Source organism: Corvus kubaryi, unplaced genomic scaffold (genome assembly GCF_017639235.1).
Source record: "Corvus kubaryi isolate FWS band 111438036 unplaced genomic scaffold, C.kubaryi_AGA036_p1.0 66, whole genome shotgun sequence".
NCBI classification, from domain to species: domain Eukaryota; kingdom Metazoa; phylum Chordata; class Aves; order Passeriformes; family Corvidae; genus Corvus; species Corvus kubaryi.
Genome location: NW_024582054.1, coordinates 1,475,894 through 1,502,842, shown reverse-complemented (window position 1 = coordinate 1,502,842; position 26,949 = coordinate 1,475,894). Strand labels below are relative to the sequence as shown.

The following is a 26,949-nucleotide window of genomic DNA, read 5'->3' as shown; positions in this document are numbered from 1 at the left end:
GGGGGGGGGGGCTGGGCGCGCTGCGCCACTGGGGGCGGGCCGGGCCCGGTGTTTGGGCGAGCCCTGCGGCACACGCCCACGGGCCGGGAGGGTCCCTGCCGCTCGCCCACTGCTCAGACCGGGGCTGGCTTCGGTGTGGCTGCGCTGGGCCTGGGCAGCTGGTGACACCGAGTGGGGTCGGGCCGGGGCCTCACCCGCAACCCCAGCACTGCGGAGGCCTCGCAGGGGCTGGGACCCCCGTGCCTCGGCTGCGACGAGGCTGCTCCGGGCCGGGGTAGGGCTGAGGGCGGGCTCCGCGGGGCGGCGGGGGTGCCCCCAAAGCGGTGGCAGCTGCTTCTTGCTGTTCACTTGAGGGAGAAAGCAGGGGTTAACCGCGCCGCGTTTATCTGATCGATACTTGCTTTGCTTTCTCTCCTGCAAGGAGCTTACTTGCGTGTCGCCTCTGTTTATTAGGCTAAATGTAAGCGCATGGCAGCGACAGTTGTAACTCCCGTTGTTCTGACCTAGGAAAGCCAAAGGAAGCAAGGAGGAACTTTTTTAGACAGGCTATTTTAACATTAACAGCTTCATTAGAAAAAAATGTCTTGGTGAGTCCTTTTCAGGTAAAACAAGCAAAGTTTTAGTTTATGTCCATTTATGCGCAGTTCATTTATAGATTTCATTCATTCATAGTTATGATTCAAATACAAATTTCATTTATTTAGAAATATTAAATAAAGTTGTTTGGGAAGATGTCCTGAATCCATTTTCTGAGCTCTTGAGTTTTCAAAAGAAACTGTTTTAACAAATCATAAATTTTGAGGTCTGTCATTCAAACTCTGGAGTAACTCTTCCCTCAGTTACTCTTTCCTGTCTTCTGGTTCTCTCTGCTCCTCAGTAGCTGAAGGCTTTTTGTTTGGTGAGTTTCTGGTGGTTTTCTTTACCAGTCTGTAAAGTAGGATTTTGTGATTGGTGTTTCATTTTGGTTTTCTCTCCAGTAGTTTAATTAGAATTTTGACATGCTGCTATGTGAAAAGTCTCGTTCTGATAGTCCACATCTGGATGAAAATTCTCATCTTTTTCCATTGTGGTTGCCCTGCCACTGAGAATTTCTACCAATAGCAGCCTTGAAACATCATTGGTTTTATTCTGTAGCCCAACCAAAGAATTAGAGTAAAATTTTAAAAGAAAGAGCAATGTAATTCATATTTATTTTCATCTAATCTTACATTTAAATTATATTTTAAATTAGATGTGCCTTATTTTTAGTAGCAAAAGTGGAAGGGAGCTATTGTAGTGAATATTACATTCACTTTCTTTTTCCAAACAGTTTGTATGCTCCCACTAGACTTGTTAAATTGGTGTTGCTTCCTATTGGCTCTTCTGTGTGAGCTTCACTAAGTTAGCTGCTGAAGTTAGTAAGCACTGTGCCCTAGTCTTGTTCGATACATATTTATTTGTAAATAGAGAAACAGCTTCTGTTCTATTTATGAAAATAGGCTTATCTCTCTAAGTAAGATACTCTCTTGCAACAGTTGTGTCTTGCTGCTGCCAAAAGTGAGAGGCTTTGTTTGGTGATGTCCTCCGTACTGATCCCTCAGTACATTCGCTGAGTATACTAAAACAGCAGAAAAATATTATTGTTTTCCTGGATTTGTTTTCTTCCATTTTAGTGAGTAAAATTTACTGTAAGGGGGACTGATGAGTGCTGGAGTTGGCACAAGGTAGGAGTAAGAGCCATTTGGGATGGACTGGCACTCCACCCTTGAGGTGTATTCATTATATATGTTTTGTGTAACCAAGCCTATTATTTATCTAGGCCTGCTCATTGTCTTTTAAAATTATGGGGTTCTTTCCTGATATTTAGTTAGGTCAGTCAAACTTCCTCTTACCCCTATCTTGCTTTATCCCCTCTTGTTATGGAGCATGTTCACGCAGTTAGTGTAGGACAATTTTGTTATCTGAATTTCTTATGGAAGAACATACAAAGCTGTTACACGTGGCATGTTTATGTAGATGTAGCTGGTACACACGGGGAACTGAATGCATGTTAGTTCTTGAGGCTCAGCTGAAATACTGTCTTGTGTAGCACTTAGGTACTCTGTGATACTCTTGCAGCGTCACAGTGTTAAGGATATGTCTGGATTTTAAATAATCAAGTGTAACTCAGTCATCCTTGAAAATGACTGTTAAATTTATCAGCAATCCAAAACTGAACAACCTGGAACCATTGTGCTCTGATGAGATAAAATCATGGAAGTTTTGCTCTGAGCAAGTGTGGAATGCTTCTCATTTATTGCACAAAAAGAAATGGAGAACTGCTTGAATTATTAGTTTTGTTGCTGTCTGACTTCTGTAGCTGATGAACTAATTTGATAACACTTAAGAGGCTCTTATTTTTGTGCTGGAAAATCCCTATTATTACCTCTTAGTAGATGTGATACAGTCTGGTATCATGGTTAGATACAAAATGGTTGTCTTTGGTCTATGTGAACTCCAGAGACTGGAGTAGGGAGGGGAGGGAGAACCTGGTCATGTTAAGAACAAAGGCTTTTTACACATCTCTTTCCTTTCAGCATCCCAAGAGGAAAAGTCCATTTGGAGTGGAAATAAGTGATTCCCAGAGGACTGTCCCAATGACAGAGCTGTCTGCGCATTTACCCCAGTTTCAGCATGGGCAGCTGACAGAAAACTTCCCTGATACCCACCTCAGCAACACCGTATGTAACAAACAATTTTGCTACCTGGTAGCAGTTAAATGGGGATGAATAGTTTGTTGGGATTAATTTTATCTTTCTGAACTGTTGTGGTGATAAGCAGTGCCAAAAGAAATATGCTGCAAAACTATCTGATGTTCGAAACTAATTTTTATGTACAGATAAGACTTCCCCAGTTTAAAGAGGTGTTGGAGTGACCAAGCCATCAAGGAGGAAAAAAAAAAAAAAAAATGGGGTAGAACACTGGTATCAAACACTGACATTTACAGGATTTAGTGAGCTCTCTTGATCTAGCCTGGCTGTGGTTTGCTTGGTTCACAGGTTTCTCAGTCACAGAATTAATTTTAGTCTAGGTAGAGCTTGAAACCTGGGTTTTGTTATTGCTGTTGCTGGAGGACTGTTCCTCTGCAGGAAGAACAGCTCTGTCTGGTCTTGTGAATAATTCTCAAGGTGCTCGCATGGTTCTTGAGGTTTTGGGGGAGGAGGAACTCAAAACATGAAATTTTATGTGAGTGCTTTGAAAGACCTAAGTGCATACTTGTTGCTAAAATTATACCATTGTACTATATGTATTTTGGTAAAATCAGGTTTAGATGATCTACTTGGGTGTGGTGCTCAGGCTCTTAGACTTGGCACACTGTTCTTTGTTCCTGCTACAGCTCTTGAATATCAGGTTTCCTTGTGACAGAAATGCTCTTGTGAGGCTGGGCCACTTGTAGCCATGTCTGTGGCAGTAATTCAAGAGAATGTTGTGATTCCTGCTTCAACTCTTCTATACAATTGAGCAGTTTAAATAGAATTTTGAAAAGTCCTCAGATAAGCATCATGCTATATCAGTAAAAATATAGAACATTTGAAAAATTAAAACAGAAAAGTGGGAACTTTCCTACTGCATCCTTTCTCCTTTTACTTCAGAGGGAATGAAAAAGGTTTATTTTCCTCTTGGACAGGTGAGAGATTAATTTTTATTGAACACTTCTGCCAGATTAAAAAGGCAGAGCTCAGCGATAAACTGTGGGCTCACCATCCTTACATATAACTTGGTGATGCTCCTTACCAGCAAGGGGTTCTATTTTCTTCTCACTAACAGACTGTACTGATGAATAATTGCCACTTACGCTTTTCCTTTCCATGATTAAGTAACTGTAGTTTTGATACTAAGTTGTAATGATGTTTCTCCCCTTTACATATCTACTTTGTTTTTGTACATACCTACTAAAGCCCTTTCCTGCTTAAGTATACTAGCTTCTGAGGCTAACAGTCAGCATGTGAAATCACTAAGTGCTATAATTTGCCATCTCTTCTTGTAGTCACACACAAAGAGTTCAGCCCAGTCTTCAGTATCTGCCACTGCATAATGACCTTTTAACATCAGTGGTGTATGTGAGAACTGATTAAGTCCATGCCCACTGTCAGTAATGGTGGTCTGCTCCTGATGGATAAATCTGGATTTAATAACTAAAAACTTCTTATCAAATATGCTAGGTCTTTATCTCTTGGTTCAGGGGCAGCATTGGTCTGGGTTTGCTATTAACTATTTTCCCGATAGGGGGAAAAAACACTATCATTTGCTTCTGATATTGTTTATTCACCTGAAAGCGCGTAGTTCATAACTTACATTTGCTTACGGTGTTACAACAGGTGTTACTGACTTTTTAGCTTCAGAGTTTTCACTTTTAACTATGTCTGAGGAAAGTGAAGAGTCTGTTCCTTTGCTTCCACTTCAGCAAGAGTCCATGGCCTCTGCTCTGTTTAATACTGATCAGGTAGGATATAAGTGCACTTTGTTCTTTTAAGCAGTGGGGCACGCGCATGTCACGTTTAGCTACACTTTAGTAGCCTGAAAGGACAACTTATTTTCTAGCTTTAACTGCAAATTAGAGAATAACTCATGTAACTCTTGATGCTGATCTGATTTTCATGCACTGTGTTTTAGTATGTAAAGGTCTTTTTTGGTGTCTTTGTCCCTTACTAGTGAAGGGAATAAAATAACACATGTAGGTCTAATTTTTGCAGTTTTTCTCTTTTTGTTTGATAATACAGGTTTTTGTAGTGGTGTTCTTAGTTGATCAGGCTTTTCCTTTAGCTGTTTTTGTGTCTTCTCTGTGAAGCTGTAGATTTTTAATTTATTTCGTATATTTCTGTTCCAGAGATGGGGTAAGTGCTCCCTCGTGCAAGACTGTTATTACAGCAGAGAAAAAGCAACGCATTCAGCAAGTGTGCAGAAACTTTAATACTCAGTCTGCTCCGCTTGTGCAGCGTTCCAAGGCTCTGTTCATCTCCGCTGTAGTGTTACTTATGATTATCTTAGGTAGTTTATTTAGATGGTTAAGTGTATTGGTGTCCTCTTGTAGACTGAGAGAAATGAAGTATTTTACTATCCAAGTGAAAAATGTTACATTTCTGCTGTAATCTGTACAGAAATGGGTTTAGTTGTAGCCAGCATTTCAGGTTAATTAAACATGATCTCTTTATTTGCATTCTCCCATACTCCCATTTCTATCTGACTTTCAATAATTGTATGCGAGGACTTTATACAAGATGCCAAGTGATTTATAATAAATCTTTCATTAAGTAAGAAATAATTTTGAACCCACCATCTTTTTCAGGGCATATTTCAAGTAAATGATACTAAATTCAAACTAAGGTTAAAACTTGTAACTCTAAAAATCTGGTTGTGTCCTAGTTTTAATTGTTTAATTTAGACTATTTTAGTTTGGGTTTTCTTTCTCCTCTTACGTTCCATTTCCTTAATGAAAAATGAAACAGATTTTCTTAGAAGACAGATCTTGAAACTCTGCTGAGCTTGTTCCTGAGGATATCACAAAAAAAGGGAAGAAATAGGCAGAGCATTTGGTGCATATTGTTACTTTGTACTGCTTTGTAAAAGCAAATTTTTCATGAGTTGGGGAAGTTGTAAAGCTTCAACCAGGGTTTTAGCAGTGTCAGTATTTACAGTTTAAAGTCCAGGGACTTGTGCTCCTTAATCACTTAAGTGCTTTTAAAAACCCCACTGAGTTTCTGAGTGTGTACTTAACGTCTTCGCTTTTCTGAGGGTGGGGCTGGGAAAATTCTGTAGAAAGAATCTCTAAAATTGCTACTGATTTGTTGAAAAACTGCAGTGAATAATGAGGTACAAGTCAGCAGTTATGTTTGGAAATGCTAGTGAGATCAGGTAATTGGACTTCAACATTGCACATTTAAGGAAACAAACTACCTGAGTAAAAATGCTTAAGGAAAAACAAATTATGTTATTTTCAGTGCCCTGTCTTATGTCCAGATCAATTTTATGGAAACTGAGTGATATTTTAAAGGTATTGCAAAAGGTATCTTCCTTCAGTTTGTTGTACATTTTAATCTAATGCTGCTTTAGTGCACTTAGTCAACTTACTTCACTTAGCATGAAGCAGTGCAGAAGAAATGAGATAAAGATTTTTGATTCCTTACAAAATTATTTCTTTATCTCCTATATTAAACCTCTAGAATTTGAACAGTACGGCACTGATTTTGGACGTGGTAACACACTAAAAAAACTAGTGTTCTGTATGAACTGTCACATTTTAGTGCTTGTTTAGAGTGCCTGATAATGGTTTTGTTTCTTTGTAGTCCAGAACAGGTAAAGCGTAGAACACTCACATATTGTGTCCTCGGTATATGCGCACAACGTATGAAAGGTGAATACTCCCTGCTCTTGGGGCTTCTTGAAGAGGGTACAAAAGATTTGTGACACAAGGAGCTTGGAGTGCAGGCCTGATCATTTACTTATAGGTGATCCCAGTTTGTGCTTTTGCTTCCATTGGAAGTTTACCACTGTCTTGGTGTTTGAATTATACCCTTGATGTTTCATGTATTATGCCCTTCATGTTTCAGTATTAGGAAGGACAGGAAGCTCTTCCATATTTATTGGTAAGAGTGGTGGAATTCCTTCAATGTCAGTGAAAGGATGTGGCTGTAGGTTCCTTGGGAAAGACGAAAGAATCTGCGTGCTTGACTTACCACGCTAAAACTTTGGGATCAAATAGCACTCTAAAGACTGAGAATTACCTGAGTTTCATCACCATTTCTGTGTCATTCTTACTAAAAATGTGAGAACACAATACCTCATGAAAGGCCATTTTAATATATATTCTACTTAGTGTGCTGTAGTGGCAGTAACATAGTAAAGGAAGTAGACATTTTCTTGCCATTTTCATGGAGAGGGGATCATAAATGTCTGTTTGGCATTATTCTTAAGGGTCAATACAGTTAATTCTTGTCAAGTTACAGGCGTTCTACTGTCATGCATCTTTTTACCAACTGTGGTTTGAACCAAGGGAAAAAGATGCCTTTATTCACCTTTTGAAATTCTGTTTAAAGGAAAGGTGACACAGGCTCTTAGATGCAACTAGCCTACTTTTGACTGTTGGTGTTTTTAATGTAAATGTTTCTAGCATGACCTTGTGCTCCCATTCTTTTAATAACTGTGATGCAATTAATTAGTACTGTTCAAATCCCTGCTGTAGCAAGTGTTCTTGGTAGTAAATACTATCTTACATGTTTCCTCCTCAGGGTCGTCTTAAGCTTAATGTATCAGCACATGATTGTGGAGAGTTGCTGAGGAAGCTGGTTTTTATGTATTGCAGAATGACAACAGTGAAAGACGTCGCCATGATAATAGTGAGCGCAGAAGAAATGACAATGCCGAGTCTGAGACTAATGGGCAGCCACAAAACAACATTCAGCGAGTGGTGGAGCAAGATGAAGAAGAAGATGAAGAGCTAACACTGAAATATGGGGCAAAACATGTGATTATGCTGTTTGTGCCTGTCACACTTTGCATGGTGGTCGTTGTTGCAACTATCAAGTCTGTCAGCTTTTATACACGCAAGGATGGACAGCTGTATGTATCAATATTTTTCCCTATCTTTCTAGTGGACTTAGATAAATTTCTTTAAACTGCCATTTCTGCTGGCGTCTGATTCAAGCAGTGAACTTCCTCTTGCCTCCATTTTCTCCTTCTCCAGTCCAAAGATAGTTCTGTTCTCTTCCTTCCAGAAACCAGACTCTTCTCTTTGGGGTACTGTTGACATTTGTGGGATAATATCTTGGTTGTTACTGCTTAATTCAAATCCTAGTCCTCATTTTAATACTTCATCATACTCTGTAGTATTTATAAAATAGACTCAGTTGTGAGCCAAAGCCATTTCATGTGTACTATGCAAGAATACAAGCATTTTGGAAAAGTAGCAAAACTACTAGTGTAAATGAAATAACATATATGCCATGTTCTGGTTTGCCCATGCTATTTGATAAAGAAATTCAAATGCAAGGGGAATATAACTTCAAGAGGTTCACTTTTGGTGAAGTTATAGAAACTTCCCTGGCAGATGTCTCTGTAGATTTTTTTTTAGATTTTGGTAAAATATTAATTTTGAAAAAAAAAAAAAAACCAATTCAAGTGAAAGCTGATTTGAGAGAAAGAGAGCAAAGGAAGAACACTGAGCCTGTCAGAAACTGCAGCAAGCCATAGAATCACAGAATGTTAAGGAGTTGGAATGGACCTTAAAAGTCAGTCTAAATGTTCCACTGTGAAAACATTTAGACAAAATGATTCAAAGTGTGTTTGGCTTTGAAATGTTTGTATAATACAAGCATGTCATAAATTGTTTCAATAAAACATGAAGTTCTTTACTTTAGAAGTTGTTGATCAAAGAATTTTATTTTTTTGAGATTTTATTTATAGTGTTTTCTCCCTGCCTCGCCTTCCCACCCCACAGTGAAGTAGTTGGCCCAGGAGGTTGTATTTCTTTAGGAAAGAGTGAGTTGAGCCTGTATGTTGTTTTGTTGAAATCACCAGGGAGCCTTTCATGGTGAATCCGTAAGTGAAACTCCAGCTGCACTGGCAAGCACGAGTGGTGGCATGGGAGAGTGGCAGTGAAACATGGCATGGGAGTAGCCGTATTGAACAGCGGGCAGTTGCAGGCTTTATCTGCTTTACAAAGCAGCTAATAGTAGTAATCTAAGAATGTAGGAAATGCAGGTCTTCTAAGGAATTCAGATTTGCCTAGTATGATACTATGCCACCTTTCAAGTTTTGCCTTAGTAGAAAATAGATGTTGCTTCTACAGCTCTGAAATAAAAGATTACTGCAATTTTGTTTGATGTTGGCCTCACATACCAGAAACATCTGTGCATTCAGTGTCATTTCAGTTGACTTTTTGTTTTTGTAGCATCTACACTCCTTTCACAGAAGAGACAGAGACAGTAGGACAGAGAGCCCTGAATTCTATTCTTAATGCGGCCATCATGATCAGCGTTATCATTGTCATGACCATCCTCCTGGTTGTGCTTTACAAGTACAGGTGCTACAAGGTGAGTAGCTTTGCTAGCTTTATTTGTTAGTACAGATTATTTAGAGAATGGAACAAAATGAAGGCTTATCAAGGATGAGTGAGCAAAAGTAGCAGAATTGGTGATTTAATTCACTGTTTCAATTTTGTGGCTTCTGTTCATTTGACACAAAGCAGGGCAAAAGGCCCAATGCTATCGCTGCTATCTGTTCTGTCAGTTAGAAATAGGGTGACATTGCTTTCTATTCTTTTGAAACGTTCATGCACTGAAATCTTTCTGTGGTCAAGAAATACAAAGGACAGACTTGGTCGTACTTTGAGGGCTCCCCTCTCCCACCCTGTCCCCAGTACAGACGTCTCCTATCAGTGTGATGCATGTATGGCTGTACAGACCAGGCAGTATTCTTACGGCAAACACAGAGACTCTAAGGCTCTTTGTGGAAGGCTTCAGTCATGTAATGATGTCATCTAAGCAAGTCCAGGCTTAGCATAATTAATTGCAATGTCACCTGCATGGGAGGAGTTGTCCATGAAAATTCCTTGTTTGTTTTGGTCTTAATAATCATTTGACAAGGCTTAGCCTAATAAAATTTCTCAGTATGCAGCCAGAACCTTTAATCTGTTTCACAGTTGTAAACCAAGTAGTGGGATTCGGAGGTTTGCTTCATTTCATTTTGTTTTCAAGAGGGAACAATGGTTTTGGTCTTCATGTCTGTGGGTGAAATCCCTTTATAAATTATCTGTGGAGTGACTGGAGAAATTATTTTTGCCTGACTCGACATACATGGTGGAATACTGATTTTTAAAGAATGGACCTTCACTTTTATCATAGTGTGGTGTTACATCTGAACTGACAAAGTGTTATTAAACTGGCAGTTCTTTTCATTCTAATGAAGCCAAACAACTACAGTGCTACTGTAGCTGGATTCCTTAGTAGCCAGTTGGTTCTCCTCAGATGCTCAAGGCATCACCTAGTTTTTACTACGCATTTTACATTTCTGGTTTCCTTCTTGATCTTTTAAAGCACAGCACATTTTCCTTACAAAAATACTTTTTCTACTAAAAATTAGAATTATTAGATACCAGAAATGTCCTGTGGTTATATTTTATGCTAATTACACTAAATAATTAACTTATTTTTAGATCTCCTAACAGAGTAGTTCTATGCTGATGTATCAGAATGCTGTGAACTGTAGCTACCTGTCCATTGAGTTCTATTTTACATGCAGTTCTATATGTAGATTGTAGTCTAGATTACGGGGAATGAAATTTATCATGAAAGAACATTAGGTCTTCATCCAGTAGCGATAATTTGCTTATCTTCACAAGATTTTTATCTGAAAACTCTTTTGAAGAAAGGAAATACTACTTCAGCTTCATTGTTGTTAGTTTCCTGTGGTTGTCCTGCACAATATGTTAAGCATGATCCTGATTCTAGCTCCTCAATTTAACCAGAAACAGCATCTTTGAAGCGGATTGTATTTGATTAGCTTTTTCTTTTTAATTTATCATTCTCTGCATTCTTCATTGTTTCAGTCTGCCTAACCAAAATCTGACTGCTGTAGCTCATTTTAATTCTCTGCATCCTGCAATCCATCCTTAATTTTTATTCAAGTTGTAAAGCGAAACTTGTACCAGCAATCAGTTAGTGTTGAAGCTGTTGTTAAATGAAGAATGAAAATTCTTTAATGAGAAGGCAAAAAACCTGTTGTGGTAACCTGCTAAGCAAAACTTACAAGAAGTACGTTGGAAAAGTCACTTGTAAGAGAAGAGACTGGTGATCTGGAAAATGCTATAGTAAATGAGGTACATACTGAGAATAAAGTAAACATCTGTGTGTAAAATGCCATCTTAGGTGAACTCTTGAAAGTGCCTCCTCTAGTTCTGCTGACAGTAGTTATGCAAGGTGTATGTAGAAGTTTGCTGGTCTATGGCCTTGGTGTTTGACACTGTTAGCATTTACTAATTTTTAGGATGAAACATTACTATACACTTTATTTTTTTAAGTGATAAGAGTTTAAGAGCTTATATTACAAATAGAAGAACTACAGGTAGAAGTCATGAGATAGCTTTCTTTGCTGTTTTCTTAAAATAGTTTCAAGTAATTTTACAGAGGAATAAAGTTACTCTTGTTAGGTCCCTACTTAGTAGCTTTACAAGTTGTTGGAAAATTTGGTTCTGTTTCAGTCGATACCTACCAATATTCACCTTTGGAACAGTTTGTTCTCCCACTTTCTGTGAGTGGTGGCAGTTTGATGTACCAAGACAGATACTTTGGCAGTTTTCCTGCAGCATCTTTATAGGCACCGTGCTTATTACATGTGGGGATTTCTTAAGTCTTTTTGAGAACATACTAGCAAAAGCCAATCTCTTAGATTAGGAAGTTAAATTACTGGTTTTATTAGGTTGAAAGTTAAATTTGAACCTCTTTTGAGAGAGTGTGAAGGAGGAGAATGAATGTTTCAAAAATGGCTGAGAATTTTAAAAATGCCCATGAAAAATTTAGCATTAGACTCAATGTGCTAAATTACTAATTGTAATGGCTGGATTCTTAATTTGCCAGAAAGTCCTGGTTGCATCATGTAAGTGTGATTCCTTTACTCTGTCTGCATATGGACTTTAATTTTAAGTTAACTTTTGCTAAATATTCTAGGAACTATAGCATAAGATGCATTTTACTACATATCTTTAAGAAGAGGACAAAGAGATAACAGTTTTTTAACAGTTTCTGAATACTTTGATCTGGTATACGTATATAGCTAATTTAGCCAGTTAATTTTCCACTGAGTGTGTCTGTACAAAGCAGGATTCCTTATGTAGCTTTGATTCCTTGATGATTGCTTCTGACAGGTTGTGTACTTGCAATACTGGGTCAGGTTTTGTATAAGAGATTCTCTGCTGGGACTTGGACAAATACATGTTCATTCTCAGTTAAGAGATGTTAAGAGATTACTGGAGTTAAAGGGGTCTTCAGTTTGGGTTTTTTCATTTTGCATGATAAGTACTACAAGAGTGCACTTCTGTCAGCATAAAGTCTAAGTGCTTGTCATTTCCAGGTGTAAATCTTTAAGTGTCCCTGCTGAATACAACACTCAACAGGGTTTTTTATTAAATTGTTGGGCATGTATGTCTGCCCTCATATCAAAATTAGGGATTATGTCTATAGATGGCTGATAGAGAATATAGAAATCCTTATATAGTCATTCATTGATGGCATTTCAACAGATAAGCACTGAAGGTTTTTCTGGGTTCCAGCATTTAATTCTGTAACTGCATTCTGAAAATTATTTGAAATCAGAGCAGCACAAAAGTGAATCATGTTTTCCATCTGTGTTCATGATTCTGCTATGTTATAATGCCACTGGTATCAAAATGGTCTAAAAATATTCAAGCAGTTGTTTTCAGTAGAGCTAAAGAACATCTACTGAAAGTCCACAAAGCACTTAAAATTCTTAAGTGTAAAGTGAAATACACCAGTGTGCATGGAGTAAACATGAATGTAGCAACAACCAAAGAGAGAGATTTTTTAAAATAATTTTCTTGCTTTAAACAAAAGGAAAAATAACCTTAGAAGCATTTTTAATAGACACTAAATTTAAAATAAGTCTAAAAACATCTGCGTTGTTATCTTCTTCTCCAGGTGATCCATGGTTGGCTTATCATTTCTTCTCTTTTGCTGCTTTTCTTTTTCTCATTCATCTATCTGGGGTAAGTAAACTAAAGTATTAATATGCTATTTTACATGTATCACTTTATGTATGTATTTAGTTTAGAACAAGGCCTTGAATCTTAAGAGGAATGATAGTGATTAAGCTATTGCAATAAAATTTTTAGTTTTATGTAGGCTGATAGAGTACACGTAAGAGAGAGTGTGATTTATGGGTTTATAGTGCATCTGATTAGGTACAGAAGCTGTCCATCACATGCATCACCAGAATAAGCACATCTTGCTTATCAGAATAAGCATATCTTGCACAGAGGAGCTTGTTCTGCTGGCATGTCTTCTGTTAACTTAATTTTTCATTGACATATGACTCAAGGGCAGTTATTTACATCATGGCTTTGATTGTTAGCTGTATATGCAAAGGCTCTTTGCATGGGAGTTGTGGAAAAGAGTCAGCTGAAAAGAATCTACTATCTCACCAAAATATAATCAGTGCTTTTCTTCTCAAATTTGGAAGCATGCCCTTGTCCAGACATCAAGAAAATTCAGCCAAAATACTCAGTGTTGTCTAAAATGAGCAGCCTCCTTAGGGTTTGTAACTAGAGTTATGCCATTAAATTATTATACTCTGTATGTTTCTATGCCAGTTGATGACAAACACTTCTCTTTGAAGAAGCTTGTTTAATTTGTTGTCTGGAAGGAGAACGTGGTCTTCCCTTCAATCACAGATTTTCGCTAAAAGTGATCTGTGATGCTTTTTGTGGTCAGTAGTTGCTCTAACCCTAACAATGGCTTTTGAAGTACAAGGCAATTCCTTTATCTGTCCTTCCTGCCTCACAGCAGTGCTGGCTTCCTTTTGCCAGAGGCTCAGAGAGTGAGGGAGTTTGTAGGCCAATTATACACGATGACAGTAAGGGACATCCTGTTAACACTGTACATCTCAAAGGTCAACTGACAGCTGCAGAAGACAAATTTCCTGGAGGAAAGTATTATGCCAATGATAGGGTTCTTAGTGGCTTGATGAGTTGGTAGCAGCAGATTCTGCAAAAAGCCATCACAACCATTTCTTCCCTGAGTCAGCAGGAAATCACCTGTGACTTGGTGATGACATTTGTCTATTTTGGTTTTACTTATTGAGGGTCTTAATTAGTTCATAGTATTTGGTGTGACAGAGACATGGTTCATCCAAAAATAAAGCTTTTTACTTCAGTGTGTGTGTGGAATAATGGAATAAATGTGTTCTCTTTGAAGTTAGCAAATCATTCCACAGGCAGCATGTAAGTAGAGAGAGATCTTTGTGTGCCTTTAAAGATTCATTATAACCTCACAAGTTCTGATTATCCTGATTTTTAAAAGTTCTGAGTATAATCAAAATGATTATGGCAGTAATGTCCTTTCCCTTGCTTTGATTAAGAAGGAAATAGAACATTAAGGAAAATTTTCAGAAGAGGAAAAGAGTTGGTGTGAAGCAAACACTGGCAAAATTAATCCCATTGTGAAGAATCGTTAAGTACTAATTGGAGAAAGAATTTTACATTTATGCCAGTACATTGAATATGAAATTTTTTTAAAGATATTCTGATGTTTTCATCTGTTATTTGTTTCCATTGTTTCAAGCAAATGCAGTCTATATTATTTTCCTTTTTTTTTAGCGAGGTTTTTAAGACATATAATGTTGCCATGGACTACATTACGGTGGCACTCATGATCTGGAACTTTGGTGTTGTGGGAATGATTTGTATCCATTGGAAGGGTCCTCTTCGGCTCCAGCAGGCATATCTCATTATGATAAGTGCTCTCATGGCCTTGGTGTTCATTAAGTATCTTCCTGAGTGGACTGCATGGCTTATCCTGGCTGTCATTTCAGTGTATGGTAAGTCTGGGAGCAAGGCACAGTCACAGGTCCTGTGGTGGAATTTCTTTTATTCCCTGACTTTTCCACTTGTCTGACTAGACCTTAAAAAAAAAATTGTGTGTGTGTGTGTGTGGGGGTATCATCCAAAGCAGCAAATAAGGTGATTACAGACTTCATAAATAAGATCATGATCCTAAACTGAGATCAGTTCCCTGCAGCTGAGGGCTTTGTGTTACTGTATGATCCCATCTCCCTTCTTGTTTCCTGGACTCTCTAGATTCTCCGGGGAGGAGAACTGAAGTAATTCAAGAGAGGAGGAGATGAGAGAGACCCATTTTGATCTTTTTTGTGAAGGTGGAGAACTTTCAGCTTCCCATTTTCCCCAAGAATCTTTGGAAACTCTTTTACATTCAGAATTTAGGAGCTTGTTGTTTCTGTACAGTCCCATACAAATATAGATCCGCCCAACCTATGAATTGCTCAAAAATCTGATCCATGCCTGTAATGTAGTGAGAAAGAAGGAAGGAAGGATTACGAGCAGTTTGTGTTGCTCAAAGTCATTTTATATTTAGAAGTATATAGTTGTGAGATCTGTTTCCTTGGCTTTTTTTTTTTTTTTTTTTTTATTCATTGTAGTTGTTGCATACTGCTCTTTTCCAGAATGATGGCTGACAGAAACCTAGATGTAGTTTTTCCATAAAGCTTTAGGGGGCACTGAGCACTTGGTAAGAAGATCACTGTATCCTAAATACTGATTTAATTTCCAGACTAAAAGACTAAAATTCAGTTGCTTAGACACAATCAAAACATTACAGCTAAGTGAAGGTGTGCTCTTAAGTTGAATTTTTTTGGAAGCGTGTAGGTGTGCTGAATGTGTACTCTCAAAGTCACTGATCATGATAACGACTGAGAATCTGTCCAGATATAAGTGCAGAGGTTAATAAGATTTGGTTAGCTCTGATACATCAGTGTACTCCTTAAGTGTTCTCTTTCTTCAGGAGGAGGAAAATTGTCCCTTGTGTGTATGCTCATGGATCACAAAGCACATTAAGAAAATCTTCCCATCCCTATGCCCCATTTCCACCCTTCATACAACTGGAACAAATCTTGAGTGCTCCGAGCGTTCAGCTTTTATTCACTGATAGCAGAACAAAATTACTCTTGAGATCAACTTCCAAGACCATGATGTAGTTGCTTTGAGTGAAGGGGATATAAGTTTTCAAAGCCTGTGACCCCACACCAAGAATTCTTTGAGTGGAATCAGCAGTGGTGCCAGGGCAGTTGGCTCAGGTGCAGAAGGCCTCCTCTGAGCAACACACAGCTCCTGACAAGTCAGCTGTTCCTTTCAGTGTTAGATTCAAATTCCTTTAAAGACATCTGGTGAGTGGACAAGTGTGGAAGTAGTAGCAGTGTTAGAGCTCTCTACCCAGATATACCTGCTTCATAGGAATGAAGTAAGCCTCACCTGTTGTGTTTTAGCGTTAAACTTAGGTTACAGGAAAGCTTTCCTAATAGAAAGTAAGCTTGGGTATTTCCAAGATGTTAGTTGGAGAGTAGCTTTCTTGAATTATTCACACGTCAACATATAGGCACAGATACATTTGTAGTTACATAATATCTTAAGTGAGGAATATTATGTTTTAAAATTTGTATGCATATTACAGTGATATGTAAAATAGGTTGCACAACTGAGAATTTTAAAAAGCATTCCTGTAGGATACTGAATTGTGGCCAAAGGCTGTCTTTGAAGTCTGTGTTCAGGATGCATTTTCTTGCTACAAGTCTCTCCAAGTGTTATAGAAAAAACTTAACTGTGTCTGCAGGGATGGAAGATCTGTTCACTCTTCCTTTCAGATTTGGTTGCTGTCCTGTGTCCTAAAGGTCCTCTTCGTATGCTAGTTGAAACAGCTCAAGAGAGAAATGAAACTCTCTTTCCAGCACTTATTTACTCCTGTAAGTACGTTCTGTTAAATTCTTCAAGCTTGCAGTCACCCACTCATCTGAAGAAATTTTCTCATTTTTCTGGGTTTTAATAAGATGCTTTTTAGCTGGAATGCTTGATCTGTTCACTTGGGCCTCAGTTTTCGTTTCACTGTTGACTCAGAAATGTGGAACATCATCTGACTGAGACATTTCAAGATAAAAACCAGCATGTTGTGTTCCAAAAGACAAACAGGAAGAATGGTAACAGACCTTGTTTTGGACGAAATAGTATGTCCTTAGGCTATGAATTAAGCCTGTTCAAAGGGAGCACTTGTTTTCAGAAAATATTTTCCAGCTTTCAGTCCTTAAATAACCTGTGTCTTAGTATAAGGAATGTGAGAAATTGCCTGAAAAAGGTTTGTGTGACTGTTTTCTCAAGAGCTTGTCCTTTTTGATAAGCTTCTTTTTTGATTTTTGATAAGCAGTTATGAAAAATAACCTATTGAATTAAACTTGCAGTTGTGACCTGTGTATCAATTAGTACGTAATTCCCCTGTTTCTGTAGTTCCATGTTGCTAGTTGTAGTCATGTGGATAACAGTAAAAGAGGCTAATCGTAAGTCATTATGCTACTGGTGCTCCAGACAGGCCTGTATTTGGAAGCAGGAAGTGTGCTGCAAACCGGCCACTTCAGGGAAAGCTTACAGTGGAGAAAGGGGAGGGCTTTCTTTAACTGTCACTGGCTCTTTATCTATCACTCTTGCACGATCATCAGTAAAACATGGCATAGCTGCCTGTTACTCTCTTTTGTGAGAGGAGAGGTTAACACTGAGACCTTGAATTAAAACACACCTTTTACTTGTAACAACATTTGGTTACCTCCAAATTGGAGAATTTTTTGTGATGGTGGAGGCAGAAAACAATTAACTTTGATGCAGATACTGCCTCTGAATTGACATAGCTCTGTAACAGTGTTAAGAGACCTTTTTACTTGCAGATAAAGGAACTGATTAATGAAAATAAGTAAAGAAATTGTTGATTTTCAGAGCGAGCCTCATATGTAGAAGTAATTTGTCTGGGAACAGCTGTTGCCTTTTTTTTTTTTGAAATCTGGTAGGAATAAAATTTTATTCACCAGTTTCTGTAAATGTGTTGTAGTTGGTACTGGCTGTGTTCCAGATATTACTGTGCTTTAATGAGGGTAAAATTGCCTGTTGGAAAAGATAGTTGTATCAAAAAACCCTATGAAAAATGAGAAATAATGGATTGATGCTAACGCTATCTCAGAATTGCATACATCTGAAGATAAAATTAGCTATGCTGTTGTGGTTTGGATTTTTTTGATAGCAACAATGATATGGCTTGTGAACATGGCTGAGGAAGATCCAGAAGCTCAACGGAAATCCAAAAACTCCACCTACAATAAACAAGGTAAGTTTTGCTTCGACAAACCTTTCACTTTATTGGAATACATCTTTATGGATACATGTCTTCCAGTTTTTTAAGAGTCCTGGGTGCTGTAGAAGAGTGAAAGCATAGAGGCCTAATTAAGAATGATGAATCTGTCAAGACTTGAAAAAACGTTTTCTCATTGCGCAGTTAATATTCATGCATTCATGTTTCTGGGATCTGGGATGTTGGTGTTGAAATGACTCTCAGTATAAAACTATTAAGTGAGCTCAACTGCTTGTCAAATTGGGATGATATAGTATAATACCAACTCATTTATATTTGTATCAGACAGAAATATGCCTAGCCCTTTTGGCTATGCAGACAGTGTTTAAAACATGGCGTTTGTTTATTGATGTGTTACTAAAGCAGAGTGCAGTTTCTGAATTTAACACGCTGGAAAGCGTCCATGTATATGTAACTTTCAGTAAGTTTTCTATTTTACTGAAAAATTAAGCTGTCAATGTTGACTAAAGAAGCTCATTAAATATTAGATGAGAGTTTATTGCTTAAATTATGATCTTTGTTAGGTCACCACAGAACTTCCACTTTCATGTGGATGTACTCCTGAATATTAGGACTTGAGTGCAACGTGTAGATGCTGTGACTGCAGAGTGTACATTGACTCCTGATTGTTTAAGTAAATATTAAAATCCTAAGTGAGGATGTCTTGTGATTGTGAGGATGTCTGCTAGTGTTAGATGTTGCTAAGTATTAGGGAATATCTCTTTTTGTCTTGCTCTTCTATGATCTTGTATGTGGAGAGACTTTTAAGTTTTAGAAGGCACGTTTTTGGCACATGCCTTTCTTCCTTTGAGCTCCGGCAAGCCAGACCCAGAATGAAGATGCTGAAGCAGATGATGGTGGCTTTAGTCAGGAATGGCAGCAACAAAGGGACAACAGAATAGGACCCATTGAATCAACACCTGAATCACGTGCTGCTGTTCAGGCTCTACCCAGTAACTCTCAAACAAGTGAAGACCCTGAAGAACGTGAGTATGGACTGTTGTGTCTGAAAAGCTTACTTAATCTGAAGCTAGTCAGTCAGGCATCCTGAGTGCACAGAGACAGGATTCTGTGAGCTAATAGCAAGCTGAAGAGATGCTCTTGCTCAAGATCAATACTGATATGCATCATAGGAATAATGGTGTTGCTTTTTGGTAGCATTTCGTTTTGTTGCAGGAGTAATACTGGCCAAAATGTTCTTTAGTTTGATACACAGACTCAAAACTTTTGTTGCACAATCTGTTTTCAGACCATTACACAGTCAGTTGCATTAGCCTTTGTCTTTTTCATGCAGTGTTCTGCTGTGTATCACCTCTTCTGGATTTTAGGCCCTGTAAATGCAGTCACTACCAGGTGTTTTTGCCTCAAGATTAAACTACTGTAATCCACTTGGTAGGAAGCAATGTTTAAAACCTGATTGGAGACTGGAATGAATGCAGAATGCAATGGGCTTGCTTAGTTTTTTCCAGCATCTAGCTAAGGTGAAGTATCTTTTTAGAGTGTATGATATCAATATTCAGATACCTGTTTTAACAGACTCATGGTTTCCAGTTGGAGTTTAAGCTGCTATTAAATTTGCAAAACTCTAAATAAATTAGGGTGTGCCTGTCTAATAAACTGCTCTCCCCATGTGAAACTGCCATATTTTAGCAGTTGCAGCTACTTCCTCTGATTATCAGGTGCTCCTCTGTTTAAAAATACAGAGACTTCTACTTTAAGAACAGTTTTAAAATTTACTTTGTCTCAGTAAGTCCAAATTCAGCATGCTGCAAATCGTTTTTAATTTCCAAAGCGTAAAAAAATAACATTATGATTCAAAAATTTTAGCAAGGTGGCTATTTTAGTTAGTTAACTTTTTAACTAAAACTCTTGTCTAGCCAGGCTAATAATTTTCTCCCTCCTGTATTCTTGCAGTGAGTAGTAATGATCCAGTCAGACTTGTCAGCCAGCATTAGTTTACTAGAAGTTTGGAGCATCCAAGGTCTGTTTCAGCAGTGAAAGGGTGTTTTAGTGCTTAAGAGCTTTTAATGAACACACTGTTCTAGGCATTTATTGGAGGCCTGTCGAAAGAGAGTAGGGTTGCCTTTTTTCTTTTATGCATTTTCTCCCTTATTTTCTTTTTCCTTTCCCCCTCCCCGCCCAATGATTAACCAGGCATCCACTTATGTTTTGATGTTCTTAGTTCCTCTTGGAACTCCAAAGTGAACGTTGGGCTGGACTGTAGTGAGGTGGGAAAGTAATCAATAGGCCAAATAAAAACAGCTGGTCACCTGATGTTGGCCTTTCTTAATTAACATCTTGGACTAAAAGCTCAGAAAGTGAACTGGCATTCAGAAAATCTTACTGTACTTGCAGAAATAACTGAGTATTGTGCTTCCAGAGTTGTCACTAAGATGGTAATTACTATTTAAAAATAAGAGATAATGAATTTTCTTAATCCTCACATTTTGGACTAAGTATGTTGAGTTTTTGCATCTGTGATATGCTCTGTACTTAAACACAAGTGCTTTTAAGAACCACCTTCATAAGAATTTGGTAGGAAAATTGGGAAGGCAGTGGAATATTTTGCAATGTATGGGTTTCTAACTGGCAAAGAAAATATTATCTGCAGGGAGTTTATTTTTTCCCCTCCCTCAGCCAGTTTAAAGGAATTGCTCTTCCGTATTCTGTTGAATATGACAAGACACCCAAAAGTGGACGCCCCTCCACAAATAAAATTACAGATATCTCAGTTTGTATATACTGCATATATATGTCCAGGAAAATAGGAGTTTAAGCAAATTCTAATTAAAGGGTGAATTAATTGAGTAGTATAGTATTTCTAAGCCATCTTGTTTCACAGGAGGTTATTGCTTGATTCAGGAGTGGTACTAATTTTGAAAATTAAATGTTATTTTTAGCAAGTTTTGTTAATAGTTAATGTAAATGTAATTATTCTTTGATAATTACTGATGTGTAATATTAGTAGACTGATACTTAATGCTGCCATACGTTCACCTTGCAGGAGGAGTAAAGCTCGGTTTAGGAGACTTCATTTTCTACAGTGTCCTTGTTGGCAAAGCCTCTGCAACAGCAAGTGGGGACTGGAATACAACTTTAGCATGTTTTGTAGCCATATTAATTGTGAGTACAATGTAAAATTATAATAGGGATAATTTCTAATGTTCATCAGGGACAAAGTTGTAGCTGCTGCATTTTGATTTTGTTTATTGGGGGGCCAGACTGAAAGCTGGTGAGGACCTTAGCTGTGATTTTCATTGGCTGTACATCTGTCACTTAAGTCTTTAGTTTAGGAAGACATAAAACATAACCTGTAGAATTAATATTTTTTTATTTTATATATATATATAAAATATAATCTTTTGCTTGTCAGAGTTCCCTAATTTCTCCCTATGTTTTTCGTGTTTTGTTTTTTTTTCCTTCCCCTCAGGGTCTGTGCCTTACACTTCTGCTTCTTGCCATCTTTAAGAAGGCCTTACCAGCTCTTCCAATCTCCATAACCTTTGGGCTAGTTTTTTACTTTGCTACAGATAATTTGGTGCAACCCTTTATGGACCAGCTAGCATTCCATCAATTTTATATCTAGCAGACATGATGCTGGAATGGATATTTGTAGCAAATCTGGGAGGAGGAAAAATGGTTTTCCCTCAGTTCTCAAGCGAGACTGAAGTTAAATACTCAAGATTCCAAGCCTGAATCATTTCAACTTCCTCCGATGGTGGTTTTTGGTTTGCTTTTTTTCCTGAGACAACTGCTGCACTGGGCACCATATGAATTTTCCTGTGTAAAAGTGGCTTCTTCCTGATGGCCAGTCTAAGCCAGGTGCTGTTATATCAGAGGTAATCTGGTATGCATATCTCTGGTAAGGACCGCCTGTGTGAAAATTGCTAATGCTTCCACCAGCAATGTGATCTCTTATCACAGGCTGATTGTTTTCACAGCACTAAGGGTGCTCAGGACTTCCTTGATGTTAACAGAGGAAGCTGACAAATCACATGGAACCTGTCCCTGTAACCGCTTGAAGAGAGCAAGCCCAATCTGGACTTCTTCAGCAGTGATTTTTTGACAGTGGAGTCCCAACTGTGTAACGGGAAAGGACTTCATAGCAATTGGACAAAGGGACAAAGTACTGTCACTCTAAGAGTGCTCCATGACTTCATAGCCTCTGTGCCTGAGTGTGTTTGGTTTAGTAAATTTAAAAGCTTTTTCTTTGTTTTTTTTTCCACACTGGAACTAGAGCCTCTTCTCGGTTTCAGTACTTCGTATTCTCAAGCATGGAGTGCACCTTCTGTACACCTGCTCCAGTTTATGTAGCTGCTTAGACTTGGACTGAATTATTTGGCAGTAGAGGATCATAAGGTCCTAATTTGGATCTTACATTCTAAAAGGTTAATAAACTGCATGAAAAAGCAATTTCGGGACTTACTCTTTGTGCTCTTGCAAATCGTTTTGCTAGAACACCGTTTCAAATCCTGCGTTTGAAAATAGTCACTAACAACACAGCACGGACTGCATCACTGGTGGATGTTCCTTCTGTTGGCATTCTTACGAGATAAGTAGGAGTTTGCAGCAATCCCAGATGGAGTTTAGCTTGCCAGATCTAGAGATCAAAGTGCTATTAGGAGCTCTTCTAATGCATCACTGAAATTCTTGCTCATGAAAAATATGGTTCAGAGTTCTGTTGACCTGAGTATTGGTCACTCAGCCATCTAACACCTCAGGCTGGCAAGGATTTTTTTTTTGTGCAGTGTCTTTATTGGTGAGGATACTTAAGTTAGGTGAGAGATTGCTTAGTGTCACCAAGGAGCAAAATTTGTGACCCTCTTCACTTTAATTACCTCTCATGAGGAACTGGTGATTGGCAAAATGAAGGACAGTTCAGTATCACTGAAAAGAAGATTGGAGATTTTGAACTTCTTACAAGAAGAAGAATCTATTTGAACATTAAAACTGCTAACCTCTGATTTCTTCTTCATTTGAAAGAACTCATTTATGAATAATTGCTTGGAAATGAGATGGATGAGATGAAGTTGGTTTTGCCATAAATTCTTACGGTGTACAAGTAATGTTTTTTCTTGGGAGCCATGGGGAGTGGATGGGCATTCTATTACACTTGCATCTTGATACTGGAGTCCTTTCCAAGTAGAGCAGCTGTCAAAATCCTGACACTAGCTCCTTTTACCTTTTTTTTCCTGGGGTTTTGTTTCAGTGCCTAATGGATTCAAAGGACTGAAACATCAGAGATGCTCACCAACCATTGCCCAAATAAAGAAAAAAGGCTGTGATATATAAATCTGCTTTAAAACCAAGAAAGGCTTTCTTTGATTGTCCTTGGTAATGTATGTCTTTTGGAGTATGACTTGTTAACTGTAGTGTTAGCATTTACATTTTCATAACGTACATTGTCTTGTGTCATCTAAAGTACTTTTATTCATCTCATTTGTGGGCTGATTCATTGTGGATAGCATTAATTAACTAACTATATCAAAATTGCTTACAGTGACTTTTCAAGTCAAACTTGTTTGTGTTTTCTAGCTTAAATTACTGTTCCATATTTTGTTGCAATGAAGTCTGACTTAAAACAGGTTAATTGGTGAGGGATTTTTGGGATTTTTGTCGTCATTTTTTGGTTGGTTTTTGTGTTTGGATTTTTTTTTAACAAGACTTTGAGTTGTTTATATACCATTGTAACTTGTCCCTTTCCTGAGCATTATATCTAAGAAAATTCCCCCATGTGTTTTATTGGGCATCCCAGCTATAGTTCCATTGTATAGAACAGGTTTGCTAAGAGTTGGCATCGCTGGCATTTGTGTATCTGAGCTGGCTCTCAGTTAAGGGTTGTTACTTAAATGCAGAAGCCATCTCTCTTATTTCTTTTTTGACTTCAATATGTATCAGGGGAGCATTAGCTCCATTAAGACTTGCTTTAGAATCTGTATAAATGTACAAAAGCCTTTTCACATACCTGAATGGGCATTAGATGTACAACCTAAGGAAGAGCTCAGAACCTTCAAACACTAAATTGTCAGTCTTCCACTTCCCAGAGCTGCTTCTGTTACTCTGAAGTTTTAATTTCTGAGCTGGTGTAGCGTTACAGTGATGGAGAAACTGTTTTTCACAGAAACTGTTCAAGTTTGTGTTTGAATCTCAAAATCAGAAGGGAATTTGCTTTTATAGGCAACTATATGTTAAAAGTACACTGCTTATTACCAGGTCTTGAGTACACCTTCAAAAACCAGATGAAATTTTCTAATTTGCCCTCTCAGGCCAAGTCATAGTAGCTTGTATTTCAAATGATATCTTGCATCTAAGGACTATCTCAGAAAGTAGGTCCAAATAAGGTTCAGTTGCCAATAGTTTTTGTTTGCATTTGGGTTGTTACTACACAAGTGTGAAGGTTGTGTCACTTTCTCTCCTTTGTCTTGAAACACCGATCTAATTTGAGGTTGTGATTCACCTTGGTTAGATTGTTGTAACTGAAAGATTTCTCATAAGTAGTCTGCGTTTTTGAGAGAGTTCCCATTATTACTAAATTAGTATGTTAATGACAGCACATTAGACTGTAGCTCTGAAAGAACTATTGTGTAACCCAAAGTAGATTCATCTCTTCTGTGCTCAGGCAGATTGACTGGTAACTGTTGTGTGGCTGTTTCAGTGTTCATACTTTGAAACTGGCTATCACAGTAGCTTTCTCTGCCCATTCAACTTATATCAATAGGTCTTCTTTGACTAAGCTTCAATTCAATATATAAATATGAAAACATAATAACAAATTACATACTTTCCTAAAATCTAGGCACTTCCATTTGTCTCTTTTTTTTTTTTCTTTTTTTTTTTTTTTCCCCTGTCTGTTGGGGGATTTAATCCAGGGCAAAGAAAGAGAGATCCCTGGAAGGTGGTCTTACAGCAAAGGCTTAGGATACTGTCGTATCTGTGTATGGCTATTATGGTCACACTCAAATTCAAATGTCATCTGTGTGAGCTGTGTCCTGAAGGTGTAAGCATGTGATACTGCAACACATTCAGGATAGTTCTGGATGGGTAGATGATGACTTCTTTGAGCCAAAAAAATCAAGGGCTGTGCTCCAGTAAAAATGGCTGATCTCAATGCACAAAGCAGACATGGGCTATTTCAGGCATAGGAGACTGGTGCTTCTTGGATATATAGATATATATCTGTACCTATGGAGATATTGATTCATGTACTCTGGACCGGTAGATGACAACTCTTCTGCCATTAGTACAGTCAAGGAGTAAATACGCAGAAGTAAATTTTGGATGGATGGTACTGTTCAACAAAACTTATCAAAATGTTTTATTTAAATAATTACTTTTGACAATGGTGTTGAAACAAGTTTAATAGATGGTGGAACACGTCTGCACTGTGATTGCATCTCAGTGGTAACTTGGTCATTGGAAATGTTGAAACATGAACTAGAGTGGAATTCTTCTACACTCAAAGCATTTGCTGTTTTCTTTTTTACAGACACTGGTTTGTACATAACCTGAATTGAATGTGAATGTTTTTTAAACACCTTTCTGGTTCTTGATAAGATACAGTTTTGATAGATTATTGCAAATTTTCCTGTGTTTGTCTAATTATTAAAATAAAAGTTGCATGGATCCTGGTTCATCTTGTCTTTACTACTTTATTTTAAAGCCATCACTTAAAGCTCTTGGAAGCATAAGCACTGTAGTTATTTTTATTCAACATTTAATGAGTAAGATTCCTTTCTTAAGGCATTTAAGTAGCTGCCTTATTTCCTAGCAGAAGAGCTTCAACTGATTTTTGTATAATTACCTTTCTCCTAAAAGCTACTTTTTGTGTTCCTTTAAAGAGTCAGTCAAAGCCTGTTTCAAAAGCACCCATAAGGTATAATTAAGGCACGAAAAATGAGATTATACTGAAACACCAACTGGGACAATGAAAATTACCAGGAAAAATACATAGGATGTTCAGAAAGGAAACACTTCATGAACAGTGTTGTGTATTGTTATTTTGGAGTTGATTTCTTACCAATATGATTGAAATGGAGCTTTTTTTTTTTCATTGTTTGGAGAAGTATTCACTGCAAAGTTCAAATTTGTTTGAGTTGACTAACTTCTACTGAAGAGGTTTTTTTTGGGGGTTACCTTTGTCTCTGCATGAAAGACCTAAGTAGAGGTTCATCCTGAGAAGTAGAAAGTAAAGTACAGGTGGTGGGAGGCCTGTGTGGATGAGCAAGGAGCTCCTAACTGAGCCCGAACAGGAAGTGGAGAAGAGGTGGAAGCAGGGGCAGATGACCTAAATGGAGCATGGAGTTGTTTTCTGATCTTGCAGGGATAGTGTTAAGAAAGCCAAGGCCCCTCTGGAATTGCATCTGGCTAGATATGTAAAGGGCAAGAAGAAGGGAGACATTCTACAATTATGGGAAGACATTTTACAGTTATATAATGGCAAAAGGAAGACTTGGGAAAGAAAGGTGCCCCTTCCCCCACCCCTGCTGAATGGGGAAGGGGACCTTGTGACAAATGACTTAGAGAAGGCCGTGGTGCTTATTGCCTTCCTTGCCTCAGTCTTTATTGGTGAGACTGGCTTTTAGAAATCCCTTATCACTGAGACCAGAGGGGAAGTCTGGAACAGGTCGATAATCTTGGTGGAAGAGGTCAGCTTAGGGAGCTTGCAGACAAACTGGATGTACTTAAGTGTATGAAGCCTGACAGGTTGCATCCATAAGTGCTAAGGGAGCTGGCTGATGTCATTGCAAGGCTGCTCTCAATTGTCTTTGAATGGTCATGACAGTTGGGAGAGCTTCCTGGAAACTGGAAGAGAGCAAATTTAAGTGAAGAAGAATGGGAGAGCTACAGGTCATTCAGCCTTGCCGCTGTCCCTGGGAAGCTGACATGGAAAATCATGATGGAAAGCACTTCCAAGTACATGAAGGACAAGAGGTTGATTGGTAGTAACTAGCATGGATTTGCGGAGTGAAAATCATGCTTGGCCAACCTCTTTGCCTTCTACAATGAGCTGGATGCCTTGTTCAGTGAG

At 38.1% G+C, this 26,949-nt stretch overlaps 1 protein-coding gene across 3 annotated transcripts; it reads left to right on the top strand.

Annotated features, from left to right (window-relative positions):
* Window positions 1–372: 372 nt before the first annotated feature.
* On the top strand, window positions 373–25,549 carry PSEN1 (presenilin 1). 3 transcript variants are annotated; one of them, XM_042048032.1, is made up of 12 exons: window positions 389–587; window positions 2,556–2,699; window positions 4,424–4,462; window positions 7,319–7,575; window positions 8,906–9,047; window positions 12,666–12,733; window positions 14,342–14,562; window positions 16,399–16,497; window positions 17,814–17,897; window positions 18,734–18,907; window positions 20,926–21,044; window positions 21,352–25,549. In XM_042048032.1, exons 2-12 carry the CDS (start codon window positions 2,616–2,618, stop codon window positions 21,505–21,507), a joined length of 1,443 nt encoding a protein of 480 aa, XP_041903966.1. In that variant the 5' UTR covers window positions 389–587; window positions 2,556–2,615; the 3' UTR covers window positions 21,508–25,549. The 3 variants fall into 3 exon arrangements, with proteins under 3 accessions (XP_041903969.1, XP_041903966.1, XP_041903968.1); XM_042048035.1 differs by lacking the exons at window positions 20,926–21,044; window positions 21,352–25,549 and adding an exon at window positions 20,559–20,900 and having other exon boundaries at window positions 373–587; XM_042048034.1 differs by lacking the exon at window positions 4,424–4,462 and having other exon boundaries at window positions 395–587.
* The last annotated feature ends 1,400 nt before the right edge of the window (window positions 25,550–26,949 follow it).